This window comes from Daldinia childiae, assembly GCF_008694065.1.
Source record: "Daldinia childiae strain JS-1345 chromosome Unknown Scaffold1, whole genome shotgun sequence".
Classification (NCBI taxonomy): domain Eukaryota; kingdom Fungi; phylum Ascomycota; class Sordariomycetes; order Xylariales; family Hypoxylaceae; genus Daldinia; species Daldinia childiae.
In genome coordinates this window covers 2,767,832-2,781,377 of record NW_022984642.1, presented here as the reverse complement: position 1 = coordinate 2,781,377, position 13,546 = coordinate 2,767,832, and the positions used below count along the sequence as shown (strand labels likewise).

At 46.2% G+C, this 13,546-nt stretch overlaps 4 protein-coding genes across 4 annotated transcripts; 2 read left to right on the top strand and 2 right to left on the bottom strand.

The window, feature by feature from the left end:
• Positions 1-5,013: 5,013 nt before the first annotated feature.
• GL218_00722 (Glyceraldehyde-3-phosphate dehydrogenase) lies at positions 5,014-6,084 on the top strand (the record flags this gene model as incomplete). Its single annotated transcript, XM_033577157.1, has 3 exons — positions 5,014-5,229; positions 5,274-5,823; positions 5,882-6,084. The coding sequence occupies 3 exons, from the start codon at positions 5,014-5,016 to the stop codon at positions 6,082-6,084; spliced, it is 969 nt and encodes a 322-aa protein (XP_033441572.1).
• A 543-nt stretch (positions 6,085-6,627) lies between these two features.
• On the bottom strand, positions 6,628-8,101 carry GL218_00721 (RuvB-like helicase 2; the record flags this gene model as incomplete). The annotated part of the gene is made up of 2 exons (XM_033577156.1): positions 6,628-7,810; positions 7,881-8,101. 2 exons carry the CDS (start codon positions 8,099-8,101, stop codon positions 6,628-6,630), a joined length of 1,404 nt encoding a protein of 467 aa, XP_033441569.1.
• Positions 8,102-11,429: 3,328 nt separating this feature from the next.
• On the top strand, positions 11,430-12,275 carry GL218_00720 (uncharacterized protein; the record flags this gene model as incomplete). Its single annotated transcript, XM_033577155.1, has 1 exon — positions 11,430-12,275. The coding sequence occupies one exon, from the start codon at positions 11,430-11,432 to the stop codon at positions 12,273-12,275; it is 846 nt and encodes a 281-aa protein (XP_033441570.1).
• A 432-nt stretch (positions 12,276-12,707) lies between these two features.
• On the bottom strand, positions 12,708-13,514 carry GL218_00719 (Peptidyl-tRNA hydrolase 2, mitochondrial; the record flags this gene model as incomplete). Its single annotated transcript, XM_033577154.1, has 2 exons — positions 12,708-13,033; positions 13,109-13,514. 2 exons carry the CDS (start codon positions 13,512-13,514, stop codon positions 12,708-12,710), a joined length of 732 nt encoding a protein of 243 aa, XP_033442087.1.
• Between the last annotated feature and the right edge of the window lie 32 nt (positions 13,515-13,546).

The window sequence follows — 13,546 nt, the reverse complement described above, 5'->3', positions numbered from 1 at the left end:
AAGGAGATGTCCAGTCTACATTTTGTCTCGACTTCGTGATTGAAATCGAGAAATATGGTACTAGGGTTAGAGTGCCTCTTTGCCCAGGGGGCGAGTCGAAGATGGTGACAAACGCAAACCGGCGGGAGTATGTCGATCTATATGTCAGGTATCTGCTTGATACTTCGGTCAGCCGGCAATTTGAACCTTTCAAGCGAGGCTTTTTTACCGTATGTGCTGGTAATGCACTGACACTTTTCAAACCGGAGGAGATTGAACTCCTATCCGCGGTTCAGATGAATCGTTAGATATTACTGCCTTGCAAGGGGCCGCGGCGTATACGAACTGGCCAATACACATGCCGCCCGAGCAACAGCCCACGGTACAGTGGTTCTGGATACTTTCGAGAGAGCTTCTATTACGGATCAACGTCGGTTGCTATCTTTCATAACGGGCAGCGACCGCATCCCTGCTATGGGTGCGGCATCTCTCGTAATCAAGATCAATTGTCTAGGCATCGACGAAGGGCGGTTCCCTTCTGCGAGGACGTGCTTTAATATCTTAGGCTTATACCGCTACGCCTCACGCCAAAGACTGGAAGAATTTCTATGGCGAGCGGTTAACGAGAGCGAGGGATTTGGACTCAAGTAATAGTGTAGGACAGGTTCACGAGCTCATGACAGCATTTCAGAGGCGTTTATGGATTCGAGGCGCCCTTCGAAAATGGTGTACTGAAATACCCATGAACGGATACTTGAACAAATCATATGCTACCAGTATTATACTTGGATGGCAGGACTTCTCAAGATAAGAGGAGACCTGTAATTAAGGGGGCGTTCGCACTGATTATACCCAGCTAGTTGTATCATTGCTGTACATGGCCACCATAGCGAATGATGAATTCAACCTTGCTTCTTGAATCGAGGATATTAGTGGTGCTGGTGCGAATGATCTAATCTATCACCGCAAGTATTGAAGTACAGTAGGAATCTGCTTATAAAGTCATATATGAACAAGTTCTACCAAAACCCCGTCGTATTTAGAACTGATTAGGTAACACTGAGAGATATGCATCGCTACATATGACGTCCCCAGCCGCTCGATGTATACCGATAAGATTTCTAATGGTATCTATGAGTACTGGTTAATAATGGCTTTGATCAAGAATATGACTAACTGTCGAGCTTATTCCTGATTATAGATCCGCCAATATCATAGGGGCTTTCTGGTGAGAATGCTAGGTAATATTAGACGGCCACGTAGAACATGACCTGTGATATACCCCATATTTAGCATCTACTAAAATGGTTACTCATGGCTTTAGCTTTACGAAATACCAATGGTATCATTACCATATCCCGGACAACCTCTCGTGACTATGTATTATACAGGGCGTTGCTGACGGGGACCCATATATTATATATAACGATGAGGCGAAACAGCATTGGTATGCTTATTAAGACACCCAGCATCGTGGGATCGGGTTGGGTCTTTCGCACCCCTCCCCCAGCTGGCGTGAACATGCGGTCAGCCACTTTGGATTCGCAACGCCCAATCGTAGGGGCGCTGGTGTACGAAAAGGGCAAACAGGGGACTCATGGCTGACAAATAAATTCCGGGATATGAGGGATGGGGACTGGGTAGTGGTACAGGGGTTTATTTATTCAAAAAGAACAAGAAAATTTATATGTATATTTGTGATTACGAGGTATTTCCGCTGGATGAATGTGAGATGTTGGTATGATTAATTCTGAGTGAGCGCTAGGTTTATGGGAACGTGTATTCTGCCTTGAGGCGTTTGGTAATTGCATCGGTGATGAACGAGACATATCTAACCTAGGTATTTAGCTAAATGACTGGGGTCGTAGTTAAAAAGCGACTACAATGTATAGCCATGATCACCAATTCGTAAACAAGGATATTGATATACCTCAATTACAATCATCACTATGCGAAGTATTTCTGAAATATGGCGTTGATTGTGGCATCGGCGCTATTCAGGGTGTATGATATTGGAAAGTCATGTGCTTCGAGTTCGACGATGTGTATAATTTTTCATTTCATTGGCTACCTGTTAATATAGAAAACATACCTAACTAGCAGAACCTCATAACTAAGAAGTGCAACTTTATACATTAATAACATCGAGTTTGCTAGGTCTATACGGCTGTTTAGAAGTAAACGCTCTCATCTGTTTTATAATTGGCATTCAAAACAGAGCTCGCATAGGCTAAAATTACGAGGAATCGAAGTAAATGCCGCACCGGCTTTGTCGTGGCTTTATTCAGCCCTCTCGCGGGATAAGCCAAGGGAGTATAATCAAAATCAACAAACGGCTATTCGTCATTAAATCATGTAAAGAGCATGCGGCCCGCATACATACATGTAGAGCTCGTAATTGAAAAAAAAAGGGCTCAGGTTTTTAAAGCCAAGCAATTGGCTCCGGCTGCCGGAGCCGGGATCCACGAAATTACCGAAGGCAGAAGTTCTAGATGGAGTCAAATTTCCACCGGAGATGGACGTGGCCTAGGCAATGGAGCTATGTAATGTATAGCGCGGCTAACCGGCGCGTCGATAGTCTTACTACGACTTGTATAGACTAGTAGATAGCCTCTAGGTGCTTCCTATGGTGCCCCTTGAATGCTGTGTTGCCGTGGGAGGGAGAAACCAATGATCGGGCCTATTTTCTCCAGCCTTGTGTGGCGTTGCCCATTCGGCCAGTCATGAACTTCACTAGAATAAGCTTGATTAGCGGGAGAATGCTGGTAAGATTTTGCTTTCTGCTTTCTGCTTACTGCTATCTATGGCTTGCGTATGCTTTATTGGCACGTTTGGCCCTTGCCCATCCACATTGGTTGGATCAGGAGGTTGGCCAGCCAGGTGGAAGGTTTTTGTCATTTTTGTCACACACATGCGATGTCGGATACAACGCATTAACAATTCAACAAGTTGAGAAGTTAACTGTTCGTTGTTTTTTGACTCATGGGTCACACGATAAGGCGTGACGATCAGTAGAAGCTGATGGCGAGCATTGATAGCTATTTATCAGCAGTCGATTATGATACACTGATACACTGATACACTAGTATTGTAGTCTCTCGAGAGGTCATACGGAATAGCTGCGGAGTAGCGTTGCTTTGAAACTCCGGTACCTGGCGGACCTTAGATGCATGTTAATGGGGGACCCTGAAGGCAACATCGAACTAAAAGTTGAGATCTATGCCCACATGTGGAATGTGTAAGCTGAGCCGCCGAACGCCGTAACAATAGTAACACTAGAAGTTCGCCATCCTATTCTCATGGGTTTCGGACCAACGCAATAATTCGTCTTGACTTTGTTTAATATTGGAATCACGACGAAGTAATTCTTACTCTGTCGTCTTAGCCAATTCGGCTATGCTTTGCAAGAGCCGAGCTATATCGGATATAATCGTGAAATGCGTCCCGTACAATGACCGAGAACCCGTTAGACATTCGTGCCATTTTCGTTTAACACAGTGATAAGAATGTTTCTCGGCTATGGAAGAGTGACTTTGGATATACATGGATGTCGGAGCTTGGTTTGAAACTCTTGGAAGCTTTCAAGACCCTCTTTAAGACCTCAGTTTGAGAAATATGATAGTCTTTTTCCTTATGAGTTTTGAGTTATTTTTCATGGGACGCATTTATTGAATTTGGGGGTCGTCACTGATAGTCCCTCGAATAAGGATCTGTGTGATGTCAACGGATCTTAAGTACACTGTTTCTAGGAGCTCTCCGGAGTTACAAGCGCTATACATCTTACCCGGTTCTATGGGTTTGTCCGTCGTACTCGTTTCGTATAGATCCCCTATAAAAGAACAACGAAGAGCAAAGAACATAGAAAGACGAAAAAAAGCATTGGTATCTAATTTGATATTGACTTATTGACTTATTGACTGATATATGATAGAGGATTTTTTATCTTGTGATTGCACGATACTTCTCGTTTGATTTCTATTAAGTCAGCTCATATCTCTCGCCATATAAGTCAACGCATCATATTCTCTTTAGAAACATCTGATGTTAGACGTGATTATGGATTTAGTATGTTAGCGTAGGTGTAACATGTGTATTGAGAGAGAAGCGCGGCGGGGTACTGCGGATGTTAATGTAACTAGTAAGTACAGTTTATCAAGGAGTACAGTAGGAATTCCCCGAATGAAGTTACTTTTTTAACCCCTCTAAAAATAATAGGCCTTGTCTGGGCAGCTGGGTAATCGCATGTGGGCAAGTGTGTTGTAAGGGCCAAGTCTATGGGAAAAACCATAGGGAAGTTGTTATGGGCTGCTATTGCTGTTATGGGAGGGATTAAGCACCCCACCTACCCACCTTGCTGCATCATATTTTTTTTTCTTGGTAGGCAGGTACCTAGAAAAGGTAAGGTCTCGTCCCTCAACCAATTCCATTTTTATTTTATGTCGCTCATATGCCATCATAACACTAGTAACCCCTCCATATCCCTCTTTTTACTCAACAACAACATATTTAATCTGGTCCGTCTACCTCTTTCAATTCTTTCCTCTTGTTATTATTTTTCTCTAATCAAGCTTCTAGTTCACGTCAGAGTCCAGCAAAAACAGAACGTTAACTTTTCCAATTTAAATAATAGGTAAGAGATAGCTTCCCCTCTCTCCCCCCCTCCAAACAGCTCACACTTCACTACCCCGCTATTGATTATCGCATGGATGTTGTAACGTCGACGAGGGTTTTGTTTCTTGCCCCGCCCGCCTACTTGGATCACTTGGCTTTGTTTGGAATCTCGGAAAGCTCTTTCTGCAACGCTGGGATGCGAGACGAGACCAGTCAAAAAATGGAATTGCTGTACTACACAGTAACAATTCTATTTTTATCAATTTCGGACGGCCGTGATCCATTGAGCTGAATGAATTGAAATACCTCGTCTTACGACTTATCCTACAAACTTAAATTTTTTCATCTTCTATATCATACTCTCAATTTCACCTGATAGCCCAAAATCTCATCTAACATCAATCCTCGCAGACTCAGTTGAAAATGGTTGTCAAGGTTGGCATCAACGGATTTGGCCGTATCGGCCGTATCGTCTTCCGAAATGCTGTCGAGCACGAGGATATCGAGATCGTTGCCGTTAACGATCCCTTCATCGAGACTCACTACGCTGAATACATGCTGAAGTACGACTCGACTCACGGTATCTTCAAGGGAACCGTCTCCCACGAGAGCGATGGCCTCATTGTCAACGGCAAGAAGGTCAAGTTCTACCAGGAGCGTGACCCCCCAACATCCCCTGGAAGGAGACTGGTGCTGAGTACATCGTCGAGTCGACTGGTGTTTTCACCACCACTGAGAAGGCCAAGGCTCACTTGAAGGGTGGTGCCAAGAAGGTCGTCATCTCTGCCCCCTCTGCCGATGCCCCCATGTACGTCATTGGTGTGAACGAGAAGACCTACGACGGCAAGGCCGATGTCATCTCCAACGCCTCTTGCACAACCAACTGCCTTGCTCCCCTTGCCAAGGTCATCCACGACAAGTTCACCATCATTGAGGGTCTCATGACCACCGTTCACTCCTACACTGCCACACAGAAGACTGTCGACGGTCCCTCCAACAAGGACTGGCGAGGTGGCCGTACCGCTGCTCAGAACATCATTCCCAGCAGCACTGGTGCCGCCAAGGCCGTCGGTAAGGTCATTCCCGACCTTAACGGCAAGCTTACCGGAATGTCCATGCGTGTTCCTACCTCCAACGTCTCTGTTGTCGACTTGACCATCCGTATCGAGAAGGGTGCCACCTACGACGAGATCAAGGCCGCTATCAAGGAGGCTGCTGAGGGTCCTCTCAAGGGTAAGCTATATTTCTATCTAATAATAAACCCAAACTCGGAGCTAATATATTATCTCAGGCGTTCTGGCTTACACCGAGGACGATGTCGTCTCTACTGACTTGAACGGCAACACCAACTCTTCCATCTTCGATGCCAAGGCCGGTATCTCTCTAAACAAGAACTTCGTCAAGCTTGTCAGCTGGTATGACAACGAGTGGGGTTACAGCCGACGTGTCCTTGATCTCCTGTCCTACGTCGCCAAGGTTGACGCTGGCAAATAATTTCCTACAACTTAATGAAAGAAAGCTCTGACGGCGTAATCAAAACGTGCGGGTGGGTTTTCGTCCAAGTAATGACTGCCAGGGAATATGGCTGGGCTCGGTTGAGCAGTACGACATTATTATGATTCATCATAGATAAATGAAATAAACAAAAAAAATCATCTTCATATTGACATCTTCGATATATCGTGGCTGTGAAATTGGTTACACTGCATGACGAGATTGCAAAATCATACCCTGTAGTATCACCACATAATTACTTCTATCTTCTCTACTCGCATTGACAATTGATCACTTCGAATTAATACAAAAGTAGTAATTGTAACTTGGAAAAGTCTCAATATTGCAATCCGCTTATGCCGATGTACCTATGATACACACTCTTATATCGTAAATTACTCATCCGGTATAGTAGGTAAATAGTAGTAGTAGTAGTAGTAGCTTGCTTGGCCTGTCTCTCTTGTTCTCGCCTAAGCTACCAGCTTTTGGTATCCCATGTAACGCCACTGAAAAGGGGGAAGAAATAAAACACCCAAATTACGCTCAGCTGATCTCCATAGCGTCACCACCGGCGTGCCCATTGGCTACTGTCAAGTCGACGGCGCCGCTTTCGCCGATTAACCGCTTCTCTGACTGGTTTACGAACCCGACGCTGCGGGCGGGATCGTAAAAGAGCTTGAAGCTGCGCTGGACGTCTTCGACGGATACTTGCTTGGCTCTGCGCTTGGCGCTGACTAGTTGCGAGGTTGTGATTAGATTGCTGGCGTACCGGAGCCCGGCTTCTTGGCCGATCTTTGTTAGTAAGGCTAGGGCATCGGCTGATACGTCGACTTCCTCCTCGGTGGCGCGGAGGCCGAGGATCTGGCGGATCTCGTCGGGCGAGTAGGTCTGCGTCTGGATGATAACGACACGGTCGAGGAAGTCGAGGGGTAGACCGTGGGGGCTGCGGTAATCTGTACCGCGGATCTTGGAGTGTCCGCGGTTGCTGGCCATGATGACGATGGGGGCGAGATCGACCTCGAGCGCGCGGTTGATGTAGCTGAAGCACTCGATGTCGAGCATGTGTACCTCGTCGATGAAGAGCACGCCAGGTACAATCTCGGCTTTGCCTTCTTCCTTCCACTCGCCTACCTTGGTGTCGATCTGGTCGCGGATCTCGCTGCGGATCTCGCCCGTGTCGCCGCTGAACAGGGCTAGGAAGCCCTGGGTGCGGGAGTTGATAACGTCAATCTCGTGAAGGGTAACGGTGTGCACGACCTCCTTGCGCTTCTGCAGCTCGCCGTCCGGGCACTGCAGGAACTTTGTGTCGGCACCCATGGCATCGTAGTCACGGCTGCGGGCGTAGCTGCGGCCTAGCTTGGTGATCTTGCCGGAGCCCTTATCGATGGAGATGATGTCGCCGGCCATGACGCGCTCCTTGGTCATGGCGTCGATCATCTTGGCGCCCATGTCGTAGACGGCCTCCATGTCGGTCGTCTTGATGGTGAGCTTGCCCTGCTTGGCGCCGCCCGTCACGCTGCGGTCGATCTGGATCTCGACGACCTCGCCCTCCATGATCTCAGATTCTTCCTTGATGCGCACGCCGATCGACTTGCGGAAGGCTTGCGTTAGGGCTTCCGTCTTGGACATCTCGAGCGAGAAGATCTCGGACGAGGCGAGCGATGTGAAGGGTACGTCCGGGCCGAGCGATTGCGCCATGCCCATTGCGATGGCTGTCTTACCCGTGCTGTGAGGTGTCGTATGGTCAATGGCAGGTTCATAGAGTTGATAGATGTATGAATTGTAGCTTGGCTTACCTTGGAGGTCCGGCAATGAGAACCGCCCTTCCGGCAATCTTCCCTACTTTAATCATCTCTAGTATGACAGCCGCCGCCTTTCGCGCCTTTTCCTGGCCGACGAGGCCTTGCGACGCCGAGCGAGGTTCTAACGTGTCGGCATCTACGCCTAGGCCTCTGATATGCGAATGCGCCGCGATGAGGTTCAAGCCTCGCAGCTCTTTTGTCTCGCCGACGGTCATGACGGGCTGTATGTTTCCACAATATTGATTAGCTTTCGGAGCTCCATTTCTCGTTTATTATCGGTAAAGAAATTTTTTAATTTGTAAAGTGGTTACTTACAGCAGCCATTTTTGAAGAAAACTCGGTTTCAATTCCTCGGGTTGAGTGTTTTTGTAGCTCTGGAGTTTACTGTTTTGGCGTTGTCTCTTCGCTGGCTGGCCTTGTTACCTGTTAAATCTTTACCCGATTAAAGCTTCCTAAGAAGTCAAATCGCAGCTCTGGAAAATTAAACGCGTTACATGGGTACACGGCTTGTTGTACAGTATCGATACGGAATATCTTATCAGTTCATCTTCGCAAATCTGTGGCGTATACGATATGCTGCCAGGGCGAGTAGATGTGGCGTTGTGGCTTCTTTGGAAGCAATCTTCCGGTAGGACTTTTTCTGGTGGCTGACTTTTGCGGTGTAACTTTACAAGGCAACTAAAGGGGGTACGCAGAGTTATAGATATATAAATCTTTTGATTGGTTATATTAATTAATTCCTCATAATGGTAAATGCAGTGCAACCTGAACCGCCTGACAACAGATGCCCTACCCCACTCACTTATATTCTGATCGTTGTGTTACCTGGCCACCACCGATATTTTGTTGAAAATAATCCAATGATCAAGTATACAATACATACTTCGGTACCCCAGCCTAATATTAACTAAATCTTACGACCTTGAACCAACCGATTGGAAAAAGCAATTAAATCGTGGACCGGGTTTTATCTACTTGTTTCTTTGCCACTTTATTTTGGATTGCATATCGCGTTTCATCGCGTCGATCTCATAGTTGCAACACTAAGCAACTTTATACATGAAAGCAAGTTGGCTTTCTATTTTTTTTTTTTCTCTGTTGGCAACAACAGTCAAAATCCACCTCGTATTTTATTATAAATTCATGACACCCCCCTCTCATCTTTATGATGTGTACCTAGGTACAGGCAACTGCCGGTAATGTTGTACTGCACGGTTGGTTTACATCTTTTCGTGATCCATGCCTATAGGAGGTACCTATCTTAGGTATTTTAGGTACTTTAGGTACCTACTCTATTTACTTGGCTCCCGTCGTCTGATAATTCATGAACGCATCTTACAACGCATATACTCGTTGGCCCACCTACCACTTTTCCCTTTCATTTTCTTATTAAGTACTCGTCAAGTAGGTGCCCACGGAGCGAAGTCTATCGCTAACACGGTGTTGAATTAGCTGTGTGCACCTACCAAGCGCTAACAGCGCTAAGGGGTCTAAACTCTACCAGACTGCAACTTCTTCTACTGCAACTCCTACCGAAGCAATATATTTTTGCAAGCACCACCCACCCGACTTATTCTTCAACTTATTCTTCAATGTTCCAACTCTTTCTCTTGCTTGCATCCTCCCTTACTTGATCCAACTCGATCCAGCTCGATCCACGCCTTCAATCTGACAGCGGCGACTGTTTATCCGTTGGCACAGGATTAAATACTTATATTGAGACTGTATCTTGAGAGCAGATCTCCAAGTATTGTGATTGACTTGCGTTTGCCCGGTTACTCTCTTCTGAACATTCTGAACAACACTTTCTCGTACAGTACCTACCCACACGTCGCGACTCTGAAGTAATAAAAAAAACATCAGGTTTGAAGGCGTTATAGTATCTACTTAGGTAGGTGCCTATTGTGCCTCGCCGTGTTTTTGACTGAGTTCAAGACTGCATGTTCCTGTTATACTTGGGTTATAGTTGTCTCTACTATCTAAGTTTTTTTCAAAGACTTGGGAAGAGCCAACAAAACCTAAGTAGCCTGGAGCAGTGATCTTTCAAGGCAATGACAGCGTTGTACGTGATTGGGTTATCAGGAAGTTGCAGTGTAAATTTCAAGAATTGGGGAAGTCGCTGGCTGATTCTATTTCCCTGGTTAGCAAGATAACCTCGGATTCAATACCTCTGATAACCACAAACCCAATTATTATTTTTCTTACTTTATTATGTCATACCCCCGATCCAGAGTAAGTGGTTTTGAAGACGAGCGACGCCCGTTCGTACGGTATTGACTCGTATAAACCATTATCAGAGGATCGACACGCTTCTAGTGAATATTCTCGTGATCGCGGCAGAGAGGTTGAGCGTGACCGTGAGCGTGACCGAAACATGGTTTTAGGTCGACGCGACTCCGGGGACGCGGAAGGTACACGAAGTCCACACGGTCATGGAAGAGATATGGGTGGTTCAAAAGACCTTCATCGACTTTCTCTTGACACAAGAATTCCTACCGGTCCTAGAAGGGCTGTGTCAGGTACCTATTCCCCCGCTAGTGCTACGAATAGCATTCCAACGTCAAGAAGTACCCGCCCAAACCCCAATTGAACCGGGTGAGTTTTAATTTCCCCGATAATCCGCTAAGCCACTAATTAGTCTAACATGAACAATAGCCACCGATAATATTCCAAAGGCAATTAAAACATCCAGTCCGGGTCCTATAGCCCCACCAAGCATTCCGAAAACCAAAGATCCTAGGTTACAAGAAGTTTTCGATATTTTATATAAATGCAACGAGACTTCTCAAGAGCGCATGCTTTTGAATTTACGGAAAACCAAACTTTTGCGCGAAGACCATCGACGTCAGAATGAAGTTGATAAAGTCGCCAGCAAAATTAATGATTATGCTCCATACTCAGAATTCCAGCGACGATTTGACGAAAATGGAAAGTTAGAACGGGACGATATCTCAAAAAGTATCGCTAAACTCGATCAGCAATTCGCAGAAACCTTAGAAAAAGCCGTGTCCTCCGTAACATCTTCCAAATCGCAGACAGTTGAGAACAACTCATTCCGAGCGCTGGAGGCCAAATTTGCCGAATTTCAGAAACAAAGTTCTGAGCAGCAAAAACAAATATTTGATGCCCATACCCAAATTCAGATATTACGTAGTGAGCAAGAACAGTCAATCCAGGCTTTCAATCACCTAGATAAGGATTTTAAGGTGTTAAGAACCGATTATAATGCTCTACAATCCGAAAACTCGCAGCTCAAGACACAAATTGCAGATCTTGAATTTCTTAAGAAAACTCAGGATGACTTAAGCCGGTTGACTCAGGATCTCGGATCCTTTACCACTAGAGTGGATGATGTGGAAAGGAAAGCGACTACGTTCATGGATAAGGTCAAAGAGCTTGACATGGAGACCTATAATGAAATCCTAGAGACCTGGATCGACCATGATTTTAAATCCAAGGTGTTTTCAAATGAAAAAACAATTGCGGCTCTACGTCAAGATTTTCATTCTTTACAGGAGTCAGCCACGTCTCATTTCGACAAGAATGATTCTTTCATACAAGAAACACGGAAGTTCAGAAGATGCTGAAAATTCCCGACCGGTTGTGGCGCAACCAAGCAACGAGACATCGGCAAATCAGTTTGCACAAGAAGCTTGGGTTGAAGAAAAGCTGGATGTGTTGCGGGAAGCCACGGAGAAGATAGTTGCCGAGTCCGGTAACAGTTGCGCCGACATAGTTGACGAATTAGGAGTTCGCGTTGACAAAATTACAGCAGACGTAAATGCTCTTGAAAAGCTGTCTACGCAAATTAATATACTAAAGCAGACCGAAGATGAACAACGCAATGCACTGCAGCACCTGCAACAGTGTATAAAATCCTTAGAAGTCGAAGGAGCCGGTCCTAAGCTTGATAGCGTCATCATCAAATTGGCCGATATGGAGAGTAGAGTAAGCAGCCTCCAGCAGAGCAATGTTACTGGAGGAACGGTCGGCCTGAACTCGATCGTGAGTGCGATTAAAGCAGATGTCGAGGACGCCAAGAAACGGTTCGATGCACTCGAGCTTTGTGTTAGGACGTTAGACGGCCAGTGGGCCAACACCAACTCAAAACAAATGGCTGTGCATATTTTGCAGCACCTTGATCCCTATAGGAATCAAACTGAGGGACGGATCATTAGCGTCGAAACAGGGGTTGGGGAATTAAAAGCCAAACTTGCGCTTGTCGAAAACACTCTCACTTTGTTGAAGGATCCTAAATATCTGGCAGCGATAATTAAAGCCTCTCCACCGTTGGGAAAACGGCCATCTTCTCCCGGGTCGCCTGCCCAGGACCCGATGAAAAAAAGAAAGCTGGACACGAAAAGCCAACAGAATACTACCCAGACATAGTTGAAATACCCATAGCCCTTTGTATGTATTAATGCTTCTAAGGCAGGGGCTTCGGAAAGAAAAGTCGGCTAGAGGTTGGAGGTCAAATGAAGATGGAAGGTCTGCAAAGATCTGGCAGTGTAGAGGTCATGTGCGTATGTCTACGGTTTAGAGCTTCACTTCCCAAACCAGAGGAGTTTTGCAACTCCTGCTGGAAATAATAAAACAGTGAACAATCAAAAATTAACCTTGACTTTTTTTAAACTCCGTAACTACCTATATATGCACTTTTATAAACAACTCATGGGTGTTTACCTGTGGGTATATTTTGTGTCTCAGCGTATTTCATACTGCCCATATCTATTTATATGCCCATTTGTCTACCGATGTATGCGTCCATTATATATCGACCATGTTCCCATCACGCCAAATTATGTCTACATAGAAGGCCTATTATAACAACTTGAGGCCACCAGTGACCTTATCAACAAGACTTTTGGGAGCGGGCCCAACGCCTAGGACTGTTAGGCTGCCGGGGTCTATCTGGGTACGGCCGGCGTCCTGGATGACCTCGGCTGTGATGCCTAGGCTGCGCGCCTTACCCATCAGATCCAGTAGCTCGGCCTCTGACTTCACCTGTACGGCGATCTTGGCTTGTCCCCGGCGTTCCCAGCGCTGTAAGAGTCGTGCTTCGGCTGATGAGGGGGTTCGTTGGGCGGCGCGGGTGAGGGTCTTATAGCATGCCAGGGTAGCATGGGAGCATTGTGCTGCTATTTTACCTGTGAAGTGCGGATACACGTTAGTATTGAGTTTGTAGTATGATTGAAGGAATAATAGGAATATAGGCAACGAACCTTTTGTCATGCCTAAATCTGTCCGCACAACCAGGACTAGCTTGCACTCCTCGTTTGCAGACCCTTCGGCTACTGTTTGTTGAGGCTGAGCACTGTCCGCCTTGTCCTTTGCCTTGTCCTTGGGAGTCTTCTTTGCCTTCTGCGGCTTAGAGGCCTTGAGACCGTCTCTTCGATCGGCGTCCTCGCCGTTGGCCCAGTTAGGCGCATGGTCGAGGATTGTATCGCCTTCGTCGATATCGGACTCTTCGCTCTCGAGGGGGTCGTTAAGGTTGCTTTGGCGCTGGGAGGCTAGGGACGGAGAGATGAATAGGTACCCTCGCACCGAGTACATGCCCAGTAGGAAGCCGGATAGGAAGACCACAATGCTCGTGGAGATGAGTATTTTGGTGTCGGATTTGTCTGCCATCTTTGAGGATGGGCTGGGGGTAAATGGTTAAG